Genomic DNA, 14,562 nt, shown 5'->3' with positions numbered 1-14,562 from the left:
GCAAAGTTTTCCTCTGCCTAAACAAAGACCGCAACTGTTTCAGGAGGTTCTATTATTAGAGAGTTGAGTTTTTTGGGATCTAGTTCTAAAATACGCAATTTTTGAGTGTTCCTTAATTATTTCTATGACTAAAAATTGAATTACTAACATTTCAGGAATGTAAAAGCTATTGTTCAATGTCCTCAGTCGAAGAGATTTCTGTATTTCTGGAATTTTTTTTGGCTTTACGTCGCACCGACACAGATAAGTCTTATGGCGACAATGGGACAGGAAAGGGCTAGGACTGGGAGGGAAGCGACCGTGGCCTTAATTAAGGTACAGCCCCAGCATTTGCCTGGTGTGAAAAAGGGAAACCACGGAAAACCATCTTCAGGGCTGCCGACAGTGGGGTTCGAACCCACTATCTCCCGAATACTGGATACTGGCCGCAATTAAGCGACTGCAGCTATCGAGCTCGGTAAATTTGTGTTTTATCAGGAGTGTAAATTGATAGAATGTAAAGACTGAATATGTTTGTGGTGTCAAATAAACAATAAATTCTTTCATTTGAACTAAAACACATGTATATAATTAATACTGAAGTTGAATGATCAGTATCCCTTAAAGACCACTGTTACACATTTGTAACAACAATGTAAAAAGGCTATAAAATGCTATAAGAGCAACTTTTAAATATTTTTATAAACTGTCTTCAATAAAAAGACAATTTCAACCCTTTGAAGAGAAAAGATTCACTTCTCAAGCCAGTATTAATTGTCATGGGTACTAGAGGGTTAAAAAGGTTAACGTGGGGGTCTTTCAGTCTATTAGAGACGAATGTACACCTCTTCCAGCCAAGGGAGTGCCTCAGGAGTCACTCGGTGAATGTCCTTGATGGAACCAGCATAAGCTTGCAGTGGACAGTCCTTCAGAATGTGCAGGAGGGTTTGCACTTCAGCACCACAGTCACAAGCTGGAGATTCTTTCCAGCCCCACTGATGCAAAGCAGAAGCACTTCTTCCTACTCTGCAGCGTATCCTGTTGAGTGTGGTCCAGGTGGAGCGAGGAAGGTAGAACCCAGACAACTTTGTAGTTGGATCCCTGATGTTCGCAATGCCATGAGGGTGTGATTGAGACCATTCATGTTTCCATATTTCATCAGGCTTGAAATGTGAATTAACTAATTCCTTTAACGTCTTCCAGGCAAGTTTTTGTGATTTCAGTCTCATTACGGCATTTTCATCTGTATCCTGATGTATTGGGAGGAAACTGTTCTTCACTATCCTGGTCCACAGTCTAACAAGGGCGCTTTGCCGTCTGATGTGAGGAGGCTGAATGTTGCTCAGTAATGGTAACCATTGAATAGGAGTAGAGCGCAATGTACCAGATATGATTTTCATTGTTGGTGCAGTTGAACATCAACCAGACTAGTATGGGAGCTATTGAGCCATACATATGAGCAATATTGAGCTGGTGAATATACTATTGCTAGAGCAGTTGTTCATAGTGTGCATGCATCTGCTCCCCATGAAGTACCAGCTAGTCTACCCAGCAAGTTGTTACGACTTTTAAGCTTAGCAGCCAGCTTCTCAAGATGGCGTCGATAGGTTAAGGACCTGTCTAAAGTTACACCAAGATATTTTGGGTTGGTATTACACTGCAGTGTGTGGTTTCCGAACCAGATCGTAGGTTGATAGTTTGCTAGCCTGTTATTTAAGTGGGACGTAGCTACCTCTGTCTTTAGTGGACAAGGTTTCAGGCGCCATTTTTTGAAATAATCACCCATCTTGTCAAGGTCTTGGGATAGAATGTCTTCTGCCTCATCGAAGTCTGTTATTTGTATGGTGAGGTTGATATCATCTGCATAGATGAACTTGCGAGATACAGTTTCTGGGAGATCATGGGTGTATAAGTTGAAGAGAATGGGACACAAGACTGATCCCTGTGGCAAGCCATTATTAAGTGTAATGGAAAAAATAATAATAATAATAATAATCGTATGGTCTCAGCTACCGTGTGCAGACATTTCAATTTGACGCCATCTGGCTGTCTGCTCGTCAATTTCGACGTTCCGTTTTACTCTAGGCTCCCACTAGATGGCAGGCAGAGTAAACCGAAACTCTCTTGGGCGTCTATGGCTGAGATTTTTAATGAATTTTGTCGGGCAAACACCAAATGTGTCACCAGAGATCTTTTACATGCCGACATCGTACGACATGGAGTGTCGAATGGACTTTTTCCGCCCTTCAAAAATCCGACTACCTCTGCCGGGTTTGAACCCGCTATCTTGGGATCCGGAGGCCGACACTCTACCGCTGATCCACAGAGGCAGTGTAATGGAATCTGCTACGGACAGGTTCTGTATGAATTTGGAAAAATGTGTTACTGAGCATATTTTTTACCAGGGTGAAAATATAAAGACATGGTATAGTCCTGATGAGTTTCAGGTGAAGGCCTTCTTTCAAAACGATGTCAAAGCAGCCGTGAGATCAAGGAACACAGATAGATTTTTCATTTTCCTCTTGAATCCTGCTTCAAGGTAGGAAGTCAAAGTGAGAACCTGATCACCGCTGTCTCGACCATGCCGAAAACCAGCTTGCTCAAGAGGAATAAGGTGTTCAATTGCAGGAGATATTCTATTGAGGATCAGCCTTTCTAGAAGCTCATATGTAACACTTAATAGAGATATGGGTCTATATCTTTGAGGTGATTTGGGATCCTTGCCTGGCTTCAAGATAGCAATAATTTTAGCTGTTTTAAATAGAGCAGGCAGGCGACCCAATTGCAGAAGATCACTGAAGAAAGGAGCAAGCCAGCGTTTGGTTGCTGGACCACAGTTCTTTATAAGTTCAGCGTATATGCCATCAAATCCTACAGCTTTACCATTTCTGAGTGTGTACAAACCTTTTTGTACCTCTTCTGGAGAAAATGGACTTGTATACTGGTCATTTGGCTGGGTGCCTTTTTTTCTCTGCCTTAGTTCCGGTTTTACCTGCTTGGTGAATTTCTTATCCCCTGAAATCCGCGATGTTGAGACAAGGTAATTAGCTATGGTTTCCACATGCATTGAGGAGTGATTTCTTGATGGTGTAGAAGTTTGATCGAGTTTACGGATGAGATACCATGCTTTTCTGCTGGAATGTGTGAAGTTGAGCTCCCTTACAGTTGTTCTGTAATGAAATTACTTGCCAGTCCGCCGAGGTCCTAAATAAGCTCAAAACCACCCTAGAGCTCCTCATTTCTTCACCGCTTTTGCATTTGTAATCATAAATACTTCAATCTGTCCCAGTTTGGTATATAAACTTCAGACAGGACCACCACAAAAGATTCCAGTCAAATTTATAAATGACGCCGATATTATGGTTAAGAGAGCGCTAAAGAAAATTCTACAACTTCCCATGGATGTCCCGAATGATATGATATACGCTGAAATGAAATTTAAAGGTCTGGGTTTATTTTGTGTATCATGGGAAATATAGCTGCAACATATTAATTGAATGCAAAATTTTGAAATCTTCCAATAACGGTTTTTTTTTTTTTTTTTTTTACACTCAGCGAGAAACGTATGCCAAGAAATCAACACGAGCCTCGCCACATTGAATGTAGCAGAAACAGAATACTCTTGAAGATCACGATGGACTTCTTGAGTGTGGTAATCGCGATGTTATAGATAAAATCTCTATTCAGCCCAAAGTTATTGCAGAAGTTGACAAAAATTGTAGGTATGGTTCCTCGTGCACCTAACATCAAGCCAATTACAGAGATGGATGAGAGCTTATACTGTTGCTTATAGAAGTCCAATGTTTCTTCGTAAATTCTTTTTTTCCGCATCGACCTCTTCTGGCTGGTTTTCGTTGGTCTCAAATTTAATTGTTGGATCAATTATTATTTATTTAGCGTATGATGCTACAGTTGACAATCGACTATATACAAGTTCTTAATAAGCACAAAATAAATTGACTCTATACACATACAATATATACAAACTCCACATTAAAAAGGTTAATGTGAGGGCTTTCAGTCTCTTAGAGACGAATGTCCAGCTCTTCAGCCAAGAGCATGCCTCAAGGTCACTTGGTGAATGTCCTCGATGGAACCAGCAAAGCTCACAGAGGGCAGTCCTTCAGAATGTGCAGGATGGTTTGCACTTCAGCACCACAGTCACAACCTGGAGAGTCTTTCCAGCCCCACTGATGAAACTTTCAGAACAGGATGGCTTAAAAACAATAATGTCAGTGCGTCGGGTGCTTCCTCTGTTGGAGAGACCGTGTACTTCTTAATAGACATTATAACCTTGTCCTCTCAATGCGTTAGCTATCATTTATCTGGCTACGTTATGGCGTGAGGTGAGTAGGGGACCATGTGGACAGGCTCACAGAAAGAGTTGCGAACTCTCTGTGGCAACGCGATCTGCCAGGTACAGTACGCACAGCAGAGACATTGGCATTCATTTTTATTGCATCACGCCATTCACTGCAAGACAATCCTTTATGATCACTAATCCATGTATTCGCTGGAGTATACTGTTTAAATAGGACTACACCTTTGCCTTTATGCACTTTCTTATTCCAGTTGTCAAAAGCTCTTCTTCTCAATTCGTGATGATGATGATGATGATGATGCTTGTTGTTTAAAGGGACCTAACATCGAAGGTCATCGGCCCCTTCTCAATTCGAGTCGAACTTTCTTTGTATCTACATAACCATGCCAAAGAAAGTTGGATAGGAAGAAACCGATAAGCCTGACACAGGTAAGTGCAAGCAATGTTTTCACGACATCCACCGCCCCCACCCACAAGGGGCGGGAAACAAACTTGATCTAAGCCCTCCTAAACTCACATTGCCATTCAAACTCACCTGACACCATGTAGGATCGTCACTCGTCACGATGAAGGCGATGTTGACAGCACGACCGTTCGCCTCTTCACTGAGGGTACTTCTCATCCAGGAAACTGCCCTCTGGTAATAGACAACACCAGCCTCCTCTGTCGCGTTGTACAGGAGTTTGATGTGGCCCTTGTAGTCTGTGCGCCTGACGTGGACTCCAACAAATATTACCTGAAAAAACATCAGACGCTATAGAATACATTCACCATTGAAATGTATAACGCTCAATTATTATTATTATTATTATTATTATTATTATTATTATTATTATTATTATTATTATTATTATTATTATTATTATTATTATTATATAGTAAGTGAGATTGAATCAAGATGTAGTAGAGCTAATGCAGTGAGCTCGCAGTTGCGATCAACGGTATTCTGTAAGAAGGAAGTCTGCTCCCGGGCGAAATTATCTTTACGCCGGTCTGTTTTCAGAACAACTTTGCTTTACGGGAGTGAAAGCTGCGGGGACTCAGGATCTCTTATTCATAAGTTAGAAGGAACAGACATGAAAGTAGCGAGAATGATTGCTGGTACAAACAGGTGGGAATAATGGCAGGAGGGTACTTGGAATGAGGAGGTAAAGGCTAAGTTAGGAATGTACTCAATGGATGAAGCTGTACACATAAACCGGCTTCGGTGGTGGGGTCATGTGAGGCGAATGGAGAAGGACAGCTTACATAGAAAAATAATCTACTCTGTTATGGAAGATAAGGGAAGTAGAGGGAGAGTAAGACGACGATGGCTAGAATCAGTTCCTAGCGATTTAAATGTAAGAGGTATACAACTAAACGAAGCGACAGAACTAGTTTCAAACAGAGGATTGTAACGGGGATTAGTACATTCACAGAGGCTTGCAGATTAAACGCTGAAAGTCATGACAGTCTATAACGAAGATGTATTGTACCGGTTACGACCTGTACATGCCGTATTTTTTTATGAATAATTGTATTCAATTATCGCGCAAGATATTCAGAGCTAACTTGGTTTGTTTACGTTCGGAAGAGCGAGCAGTCTAGCCGCTGACAGCTGTGTGTGTGACGTAGCTGCAGGAACAAGATAGACTACCCGCCTTACACCACGTGTAGACTGCGTGGCCTGGTATGTTCTGGATATGAACATCACGCCTTCGCGGACATTCGATTGAAAAAATTCAAAACTTCTATAATATTAATCGCAGCGACGTGAGCGATTCATTTCGAAGAGGATAACGTAAAAGTCTCAAATTGCGAATCCCAAGGAAATCCGTCGAGGGATTCGCGAGATAACCAGCCTCAAGAGATCACGTTGTATGATGACGTAGGAGCCCCAAGCCGAATATAAGGAGAGCTCACTTTACCCAGATCACATCCTTCGTCGACTGCAGTGACAGTTTACACTGCATAAGTCTTCACGTCCGTCGACATCCGCACACCAAACTCTAGCACGGCGATTTTTTAGTCGCTTAAAAAGTTTATAGACAGGTGGACTGAGTGGTGCTCGAATTGAGGTTTAATCTCAGGACTGGTATTCCTACTTCAGGGAGACTTATTTTCTGCTCCAAGCTCACCGAGAGGACAGTCTACGTCTCTGCCTTCTCCACCAAATATTGCAGAGCAGCGAACCGGATCGTCATGTGTGATAACGCCGTCAGCACCAGCAACGGGACCTGTACCACCACTACATCTAAGACTTCTGTTGCGTCAGCCGCCCTCGACTCCACCACCGTAGCCTACCGTGCCGCCATCTTGTCCTCCTTCGCTGATCCCAACTACCAGGCGAAATTTCTACCTAAGTTCCATCTCCAACGTGGGACACCACCAGCCCTCAGTATAAAAGGTCCGCCCCAACCACCCCTCCAGAAGATGCTCAACCCAGCCGACGCTTGGCGGTCAACATGACAGATATTCGTCAGGAAACTGCATCTGAACCTCCTCTTCCTCCCACCAGCAACTCACTTCCAGTCTCAGGAGAACGCCATCCTCTCAACAATTCACGCTCTCTTCAGACCGCACCTACTGGTACCCACGTCTATCTCCTTGAAAATCCTACTCAGCAATTTCGATCCCCACGCAACATCCTTTTCACCCTCCTTAAGTTAAATATGCGCCGTGAAGAGATTGCAGACATACGGCCAACCACCAACGGTATCGTCATCAAACTGAATGGAGACCTCGCCGCCCAAAAACTCACTCTGTCAATTGAAGCAGGTCAACTTGGTTCCACCACTCCCTTCAAGCTTCTGTCACAACCAGCGCTCAAGTCACCACCTCCGCCACCCAGACATAGCCTCTTCAGCTGTGTGGTTCGTGGTATAGATCCAACTATCACCGAAGAGGAAATCGTCACCGAATTGAACACCGAAGGTATTCAGCTCGTAGAGCCTACCGAATCCGCAATGCAACAGGCCCAACGTACATGGTGAGAATTTCTACTGCCTACCACCGCAGATCTCGACAGGGTGCTGGCTTCGGGTGAGTCCATCTACCGACGCCACTAAAAAGTTGAATCCTCACGTGCACCACCACTGCAATCACCTCGCTGCGAAAGATGTCTTATCTACAACTCACACACGAACAACAAGTGTCGAGCTCCGCGCCCTAAGTGCGGGCATTGTTCACAAGCACATCCAACGTACAAGTGCCCTAACACTGCGCAACCTCCTGTCTGCAACTCCCGTGGAGAAGCACATCCGACTTACGCCCGAAGATGTAAAGCTCGTCCCGCCCCTCCTCCTGACAACCCCGAACTCGTGGCATCTATCCGCACAGTCGATTCACCTAGCAGTCCCAGTCGCTCTCTTTTCCCATCTCCTACCGTCGACGATTTAATTCGATTTGTCACCATAGCCCTCTACAATATTCACCCGTACAACCGTCCTCTCGCCCTAACACACCTACAAGCTGCCGCAAACCAAACCCTCAATGTCCACTTTCAAACAGCATATTCCGGCCTAAATACTCACTTCCATTTCACCCCATTGGAAACACTTGTCTGAACCCTGTCCGTCCTTCCGCCCCCACCTCTAACTCTTCTTTTCAGTGAACACTACAGGATCCAGTCAGCAAACAGAACAATGATGGGGGAAGAAAGCTCTAGTATCGCATCAGCGACAAACTTACATCGGTCTTCCAGTTCCAGACGGATCAGCGGTCGATCTCAGCTCAATAATTACTCATCTCTCTTTTGTAATTTAAAAAAATTGCCATCGATGTATACAATCAATCCCTATCATAGCTATTGTTACTGCAAGAAATAAAATAAAGTCCAAAATCTTTCACCCAATAGGCAAAACCCTCCCCACCCATCTCCTTCTTTTTCTTGCTTCCTTTACCCACCTTCCTTTTCCATTATATTTAACCCTAGCACACATCCCTGACAATTAAATCCCATCCGTCATATATTAAAACCGTCCACATGCACCTCCCTATTCCACAATTCTACTTTCCATCTATCTACTGTAACTTTTCCTCTTCGAACACATACCCTATCATTTCTCACTTTGTTTACCCACCTTCCATTTTCCACACATCTCCTTGACCCGCCCGCACCTCTTGGCCAGAGCGAGGGCGTCACCTTCTAAGTGGCCCGCCCCACCGCTTCAGGGTGGGGAATGAAAACGAGAATAGTAGTACCCATATCAGACAGTCATAGCTGAGTGTTCAGCCTGACTCTCCACGCTGCAGTGTTCGCCGAAGTGCTGACAGAGTCTACCTTCAAATATTCAAAGGGGGCCGATGACCTTCGATGTTAGGCCCCATAAAACAACAAGCATAATCGTCATCATCGAATATTCAAAGTCTTCATGTGGGGCGTAAACTCTGACAGTCGTGTTGAACTTATCAATTGTGCGCGTGTGAACTCTAATGTACAACAAAGTATTTATAGTGGACATTGAGTTTATCAATCAAGTTGAACTTATAATCTGTGCGCGTATTGGAACTCTGATTAGGACAAGTCGTGTATTGGACTTAGGTGACAACTGTCGCGGATTGACATTGTATACGTCAACTATGTGATATATGTATTCTTTGTATTTGTGTATAGTTACCTTTTTTTACTCTGTGACATGTTTGTTGTTGATAATAATAAATGTGATATTGTGAACACGACGGTGAAGTCCTATTATAATTCAGTAGTTTTTACGATTTATATAACAATATATTTGGTGCTGAAACCTCCGGGAATATTACGAGTGCAACGCGACACGGGAGAACAGAAGAGGATTTTCACATCACGGACACGGATGTTGAGCGACTTAAATCTCGACATATCAATCAATCAATCAATCAATCAATCAATCACGCATATCTACGCATCTCTGAAGAGAAGAAAGGATCACCAACGCAGAACCAGCTACAACTTCAAACACAACAGGTAAGACGAAACACAATTACAGTATACGTAGTGTTAACCGTAGATTGGTAATTTTTTCTGAACATTTACTGCATAGAAGTTCGAAGGAATTTCAATATTACTCGTAACAAGAAATATAACCCCACCAACGTCAAAATATCGGCAATGGATTCCATTCCAAAGGGATCTATGCATGCAACACTCGAGTAAAACACTAGCGCCGTCTGTTGTACAAAAGGAGTAACTAAGCTATGATCTTTAACTTTTAATAAGACATTCTCTCTGATAAGACATTCTCTCTGACAACCATTCATTGACACAATAGTGTATGACGTAACGCCGAGCCGCGCAATCATTTCATGTGCTTATTTTTTGTCTGAATATCTCAAGGAGTAATAGTATTCAGATCAATGAAGAATTAATTTATTGCAGGAGACATTATGGAAGGCAGTATAGCGAATCAGCTCATGAAATTGAAACGTAGACAAGTAAATCAACGTTCGAACACTACGCGTTTTATTAATCAGATTCATTCGTTCAATCAGTCCAGGACTTAGATGAAATAGAACATATCCGCGACCGTCCACAGGAAACTTTAGCGTCCTTAAAAACGTTGAATGACTGTATCCAAGACTTACTCGATGACGCGGAGTACGAAGACGACGTGGCACCCTGTGAAGAATACCTGGACAACTCCAAACGGGCGATTAGAAAGGCCACGGGCCTCATACAACAGAAAAGCGCGAGGAATGAGGCCTACTCTGCCACTACGTATGCGAGTGTCCTTGTTCGACCCACGCCTACAGCGGAGATAAAGCTTCCTACCATTAAACTGCAGTCAATTTGGGGGAACGTAGAAGAATGGTCGAGATTCTGGGAGCAATTCGAGTCCTCCATTGACAAAAATTCGTCGGTGTCCGTCGTAAACAAACACGTGTTTCTCCGTGGGTACTTAAGAGGGAGAACCAAGGCGTCGTGTAGACGGTATATCTATAACGGCAGACACATATGAGCAAACTAAAAAATTTCTGATAGCACGATATGGTGATAAGAAGAGGATTATCCAGTCTCACCTCGATTACTTGGAAAATCTCGAAGTTGCAGTTTCGGAGGCCCCCGAAGTATTAAACATGACCTACATTGAATGCCATCGCCGGATACAAGCATTAAGAGCACTAGGTGAAGACGTCGACGCATATGGTCGAATTTTAGCACCCAAACTATTACGAGCCTTTCCAGAGGACATCTGTCGCCGTTGGCTCGTCCACGCTAAAAGACTAGGCATACAAGAAGGGGACACTACCCGACTAATGGCGTTCCTTAACGAAGAAGTGGAAGGAGCTCTTACGGGGTTGACGCCCCATTAACGACCTCTTCATTACCCACAGCAGCCACTCTTCACGTGAACACAAAACCAAACAAACAAAAGGGGAAGCAGACAACTCGACCAGACCCGTTCTGTGTGTACTGCGAAAACCCAGGTCACTGGGGTCAGGATTGTCAACAGATGAAGGATCCCCAGGTGAGAGTCGAGAGACTTAAAGCCACAAACCGGTGCTTTCTTTGCCTACGCCGTGGGCACAACAAGACACAGTGTTTTAAGAAAGGGAAGGCATTCTGCAACAAATGTCGAGGGTCACACCATGTATCCATTTGTACTGAGGGCAGCAGTCAACACACTTCCGTGGGCAAGATAGGAGTCATCACGTCCGATTTCACACACCTGCAAACGGCCCGTGTATGGATCAAGGAGCCGACAGGGCGAAAAAGACTAACTCGTTGTATCCTGGATGGAGAGAGTCAATCGAGCTTCATCCACAATTCTCTGATTGATTCGCTGCAGCTTAATGTTACTGATCGCAAGACTCTTGAGATAAGCACGTTTGAATTACCCTCCACTATGTATGATATTAGACGGAAGGTTTGTTTCGACATTATGGGCTACTCAACCAGAGCTCAAGTATCGATTACCGCCTTTGAAAGTCACAGCTCCTACACTTTTCAACCAACTGCACCCCAAAACATAACCACGCTAGCATCGCTAAGGAAGATTAAGCTGGCTGATCCGAGTGACGACCTTGACAAAGATCTTCCCATCGAGGTACTTATAGGCGTGGATTCATACTGGAAGATAGTAACAATGAAAGAACCTATCAGAGTATAAAAATCACTGGTTCTTCTTTCTACTATCTTCGGATACATTCTCAGCGGAAGTAGATCTGGCACTACGATCAACCAAATTATGGTCCATCATGTCACCCTCAAAATGGATCAGATAACTGATGAAAGCGTGCGACGGTTCTGGGACTTGGAAAATATTGGAATTGTGGATAACCAGGAGCGAAAATTATCCATTAAGGAAAACACTATTTTTCAAGAGTTTCGCGACCCTTACCGCATCGAACATGAACGGAGAGTTGTATCATTACCTCGAAAAGTGGGCATTCCCTTAGCAGACAATCACACCACCGCTAAAAAATGATTCACCCTGTTAGAGGCTAAACTGCAGAGAAACAAGGACTTGAAACACATCTGTTACAACCATATGTGGGACTACATCAGACAAGAGCTACGTGCGTCACGCACATACTGGATCAAAAGGGTTCAAGAGGATCGGTTCACTGGTGAACTAACTGCATTGCGAAATGGTGAACGATTACCAGGCACTTCACAGATTGCTAGATTTAACCCATTTCTACATGAGGGTATCATCCGACTTGGTGGCAGACTACAATTCCCAAATTTGTCTCAAACTGAGAAACACCCAACAATTCTGGACGGCCGTCATCGGTTCACTGAGTTAATCATTCAAGAGACCAACATCAAACTTCACCATCTAGGAGTACGCATAGTACTGGCAGAATTACGTGAAGAATTCTGGATTCTGCGAGCTCGACAAGTAACTAAGAAGATTCTGCATTCTTGTCCACCGTGCAAATTAGCGCACAACAGCAGACCAGTGGTGATTGAGGCGCCATTACCAGCAGAACGCGTACAGTTGACACAACTCTTCTCTGTGATTGGGATCGACTTCGCTGGACCCATGTACGTTAAATGTGGCAGCAATGTTAACAAATCGTACATCATTCTTTTCACTTGTGCCACCACCCGCGCTATCCATCTCGAGCGATCTACAGATATGTCTAAGGATAGATTCTTGATGGCCATGCAAAGATTTGTAAGCAGACGAGGTGTGCCGCACACCATATATTCTGACAACGCTCAGACCTTCCTCATTGCTCATTGTTACGAGATCTTTTTCTCTTACCTGATGATATTTTCTACCTCCGATTTGGTGCTCCTTATGCTACGCGGCGATACGAACTGTCCGCTTCCCAACATGTCTTACTACTGCTGAGACTGGAGCTTCTCCTTGCGCATCCACCGTGACGTCATCGGCCTCTAGTAAATTCCAGATAGCGCTCCCCTGACATATATACACTCCCCGTTTATTTCTTTCACGGATTAGCTGTGATTCAACTTTGTAATAGGCAGTGGGAGCTGGAACTCTGGACACGGCTGGACCGTGTCAATTTTAACTTACTTCGTGCTTCAAAACTGACTGGGTGAGCAGATACTTTTATTCACTATCTCATTTCACCAAAGCCCTTATGTTCTTGGCTTGTGCTTTGCCACAGGTGTGGATTCGAACTTTAGTCCCTTCAGGACTTATCATAGCCTTGGTGCACTTAACTTTGCAATTAAGACATAATTATTTTCTACCCTTGGAAGTACGATATAAATTAAGTACCGAATTTATCAGACGTCATCAGTTACCAAATGAACCTGCCCATGATTATCTTGACTCTATCATTACTTATAGTGATGTCTTAAATATTTCACATAACACTCCTGAATTAATTTCTATTATACAGTTTTATGCTGCTCCTTCATTTCGCATGCTTTTTAATGTCCTGGCTCCCCCTGTTTCTCTTTTGCAACTTTACAATTTAGCCCATCAACACACTATAAATTCTTTAGGTGATGGTTCGTTTTATGCATCTGTTCCTCCCCCAACTATTACTTCTACCTTTTCACATTCTTCTTTGCCCGCACTTCCCGCCCCCACTGTTCGCCCTCTCATAACTTGTTACCGTTGCAAACTGCCTGGTCACTTGGCTCGCCAATGTACCACTCAGTTTTCGGGAAACGTCTTCCACCCGCGTCGTTAGGCAGTAGACGTTCATGTGGGGAAAATCTGCCTTGTATTACTCACCCTACTTCTGTGACAGCATCTTCCCAATCCAGTCCGGATTTGGGCTCGTTTTTACCTCCTACTTGTCATGTTTTGGTAACTGCTAATAATTCTCCCTCTGTCGCTCTTCTTGACTCCGGGGCAGCTGTTTCCCTTATTAGTTCCCGATTTTATAAATCATTAACCCAACTGGATTCTCATCTGCAGTATCTTCCATCCTCCACTCGCTGTCTTTCTGTTTCCAACCAACCTTTGAATATAATTGGTACGGTCTCTTTGCATATTAAAATGCAACACTTCTCTTGGCCTTTCTCTTTTCAGATTGCAGAGCATCTATCTTGCCCTATCATTTTGGGTTTTGATTTTTTTGCTTATACTGGTCTTCTTCTTGATTCGGCGCATTCTAAAGTTTCTTTTCCCTTTTCTGAGAAGTCTGTTCCATTAATAAGTACCCATGATTACCCTTCTAATTTACATTCCTCTTTTCCTACTATTAACTCTACTCATTCTGATCAGATTCAAGCTTTGCTCACAATTTTCTGATGTCATCACTCCTAACTTAGGTACCGTCAAGGATTTTTTTTGCACATATTGATCTTACCGATTCCACTCCTGTTCGCTCTTCCCCTTATTTTCTTAGTCCGCCCCGGATGAAGGTTTTGAATCAGTTAATTCAAAAAATGTTGCAAGATAATACTATTATTCCGTCATCTTCGGATTATGCTTCTTCTGCTTTTGTAGTTAATAAGCCTGATGGTACGGCGAGGTTTATTGTAGATTTTCGTAAGCTCAATGAGAAAATTGTTTACGATGCGTATCCTATGCCTAAATTAAACTCGGCATTTCAACATTTTTCCGGTTCAAATTTTTTTTCTATTTTCGACCTTAATTCTGCCTATAATCAGCTTCCGTTGGACGACATTAGCTCTCGGTATACTGCATTTATTACTCCTAATGGCCTCTATAAATTTAAAAAAGTCCCCTTTGGTTTGAATTTAGGTTCCCAAATCATGCAACGTTTTGTGGACTCCCTCTTCTCTGATATCAAGTACAAGTATCTTTTTCCTTTTATTGATGATATTTTGATTTTTTCACCCGATTTTGAATCTCATTTGTCCCACGTTCGCGAAGTCCTTACTCGCCTTCGCAACGTCGTTTTAACTG

General features: G+C 43.2%; 1 protein-coding gene across 1 annotated transcript in view; it reads right to left on the bottom strand.

Annotated features, from left to right (window-relative positions):
- LOC137503000 (galactoside 2-alpha-L-fucosyltransferase SEC1-like) overlaps positions 1 to 14,562 on the bottom strand; it is an 82,022-nt gene that overhangs the window by 6,053 nt on the left and 61,407 nt on the right. The window contains exon 5 of the mRNA XM_068230339.1: positions 4,836 to 5,036. Within this exon, the coding sequence (XP_068086440.1) occupies positions 4,836 to 5,036 (201 nt within the window). The remainder of the gene's footprint in view (positions 1 to 4,835; positions 5,037 to 14,562) is intronic.

The sequence above is a fragment of the Anabrus simplex genome, chromosome 14 (genome assembly GCF_040414725.1).
Source record: "Anabrus simplex isolate iqAnaSimp1 chromosome 14, ASM4041472v1, whole genome shotgun sequence".
In the NCBI taxonomy this organism is placed as follows: domain Eukaryota; kingdom Metazoa; phylum Arthropoda; class Insecta; order Orthoptera; family Tettigoniidae; genus Anabrus; species Anabrus simplex.
Note: the sequence above shows the minus strand (reverse complement) of the source record. Positions and strands in the feature narration are given on the sequence as shown.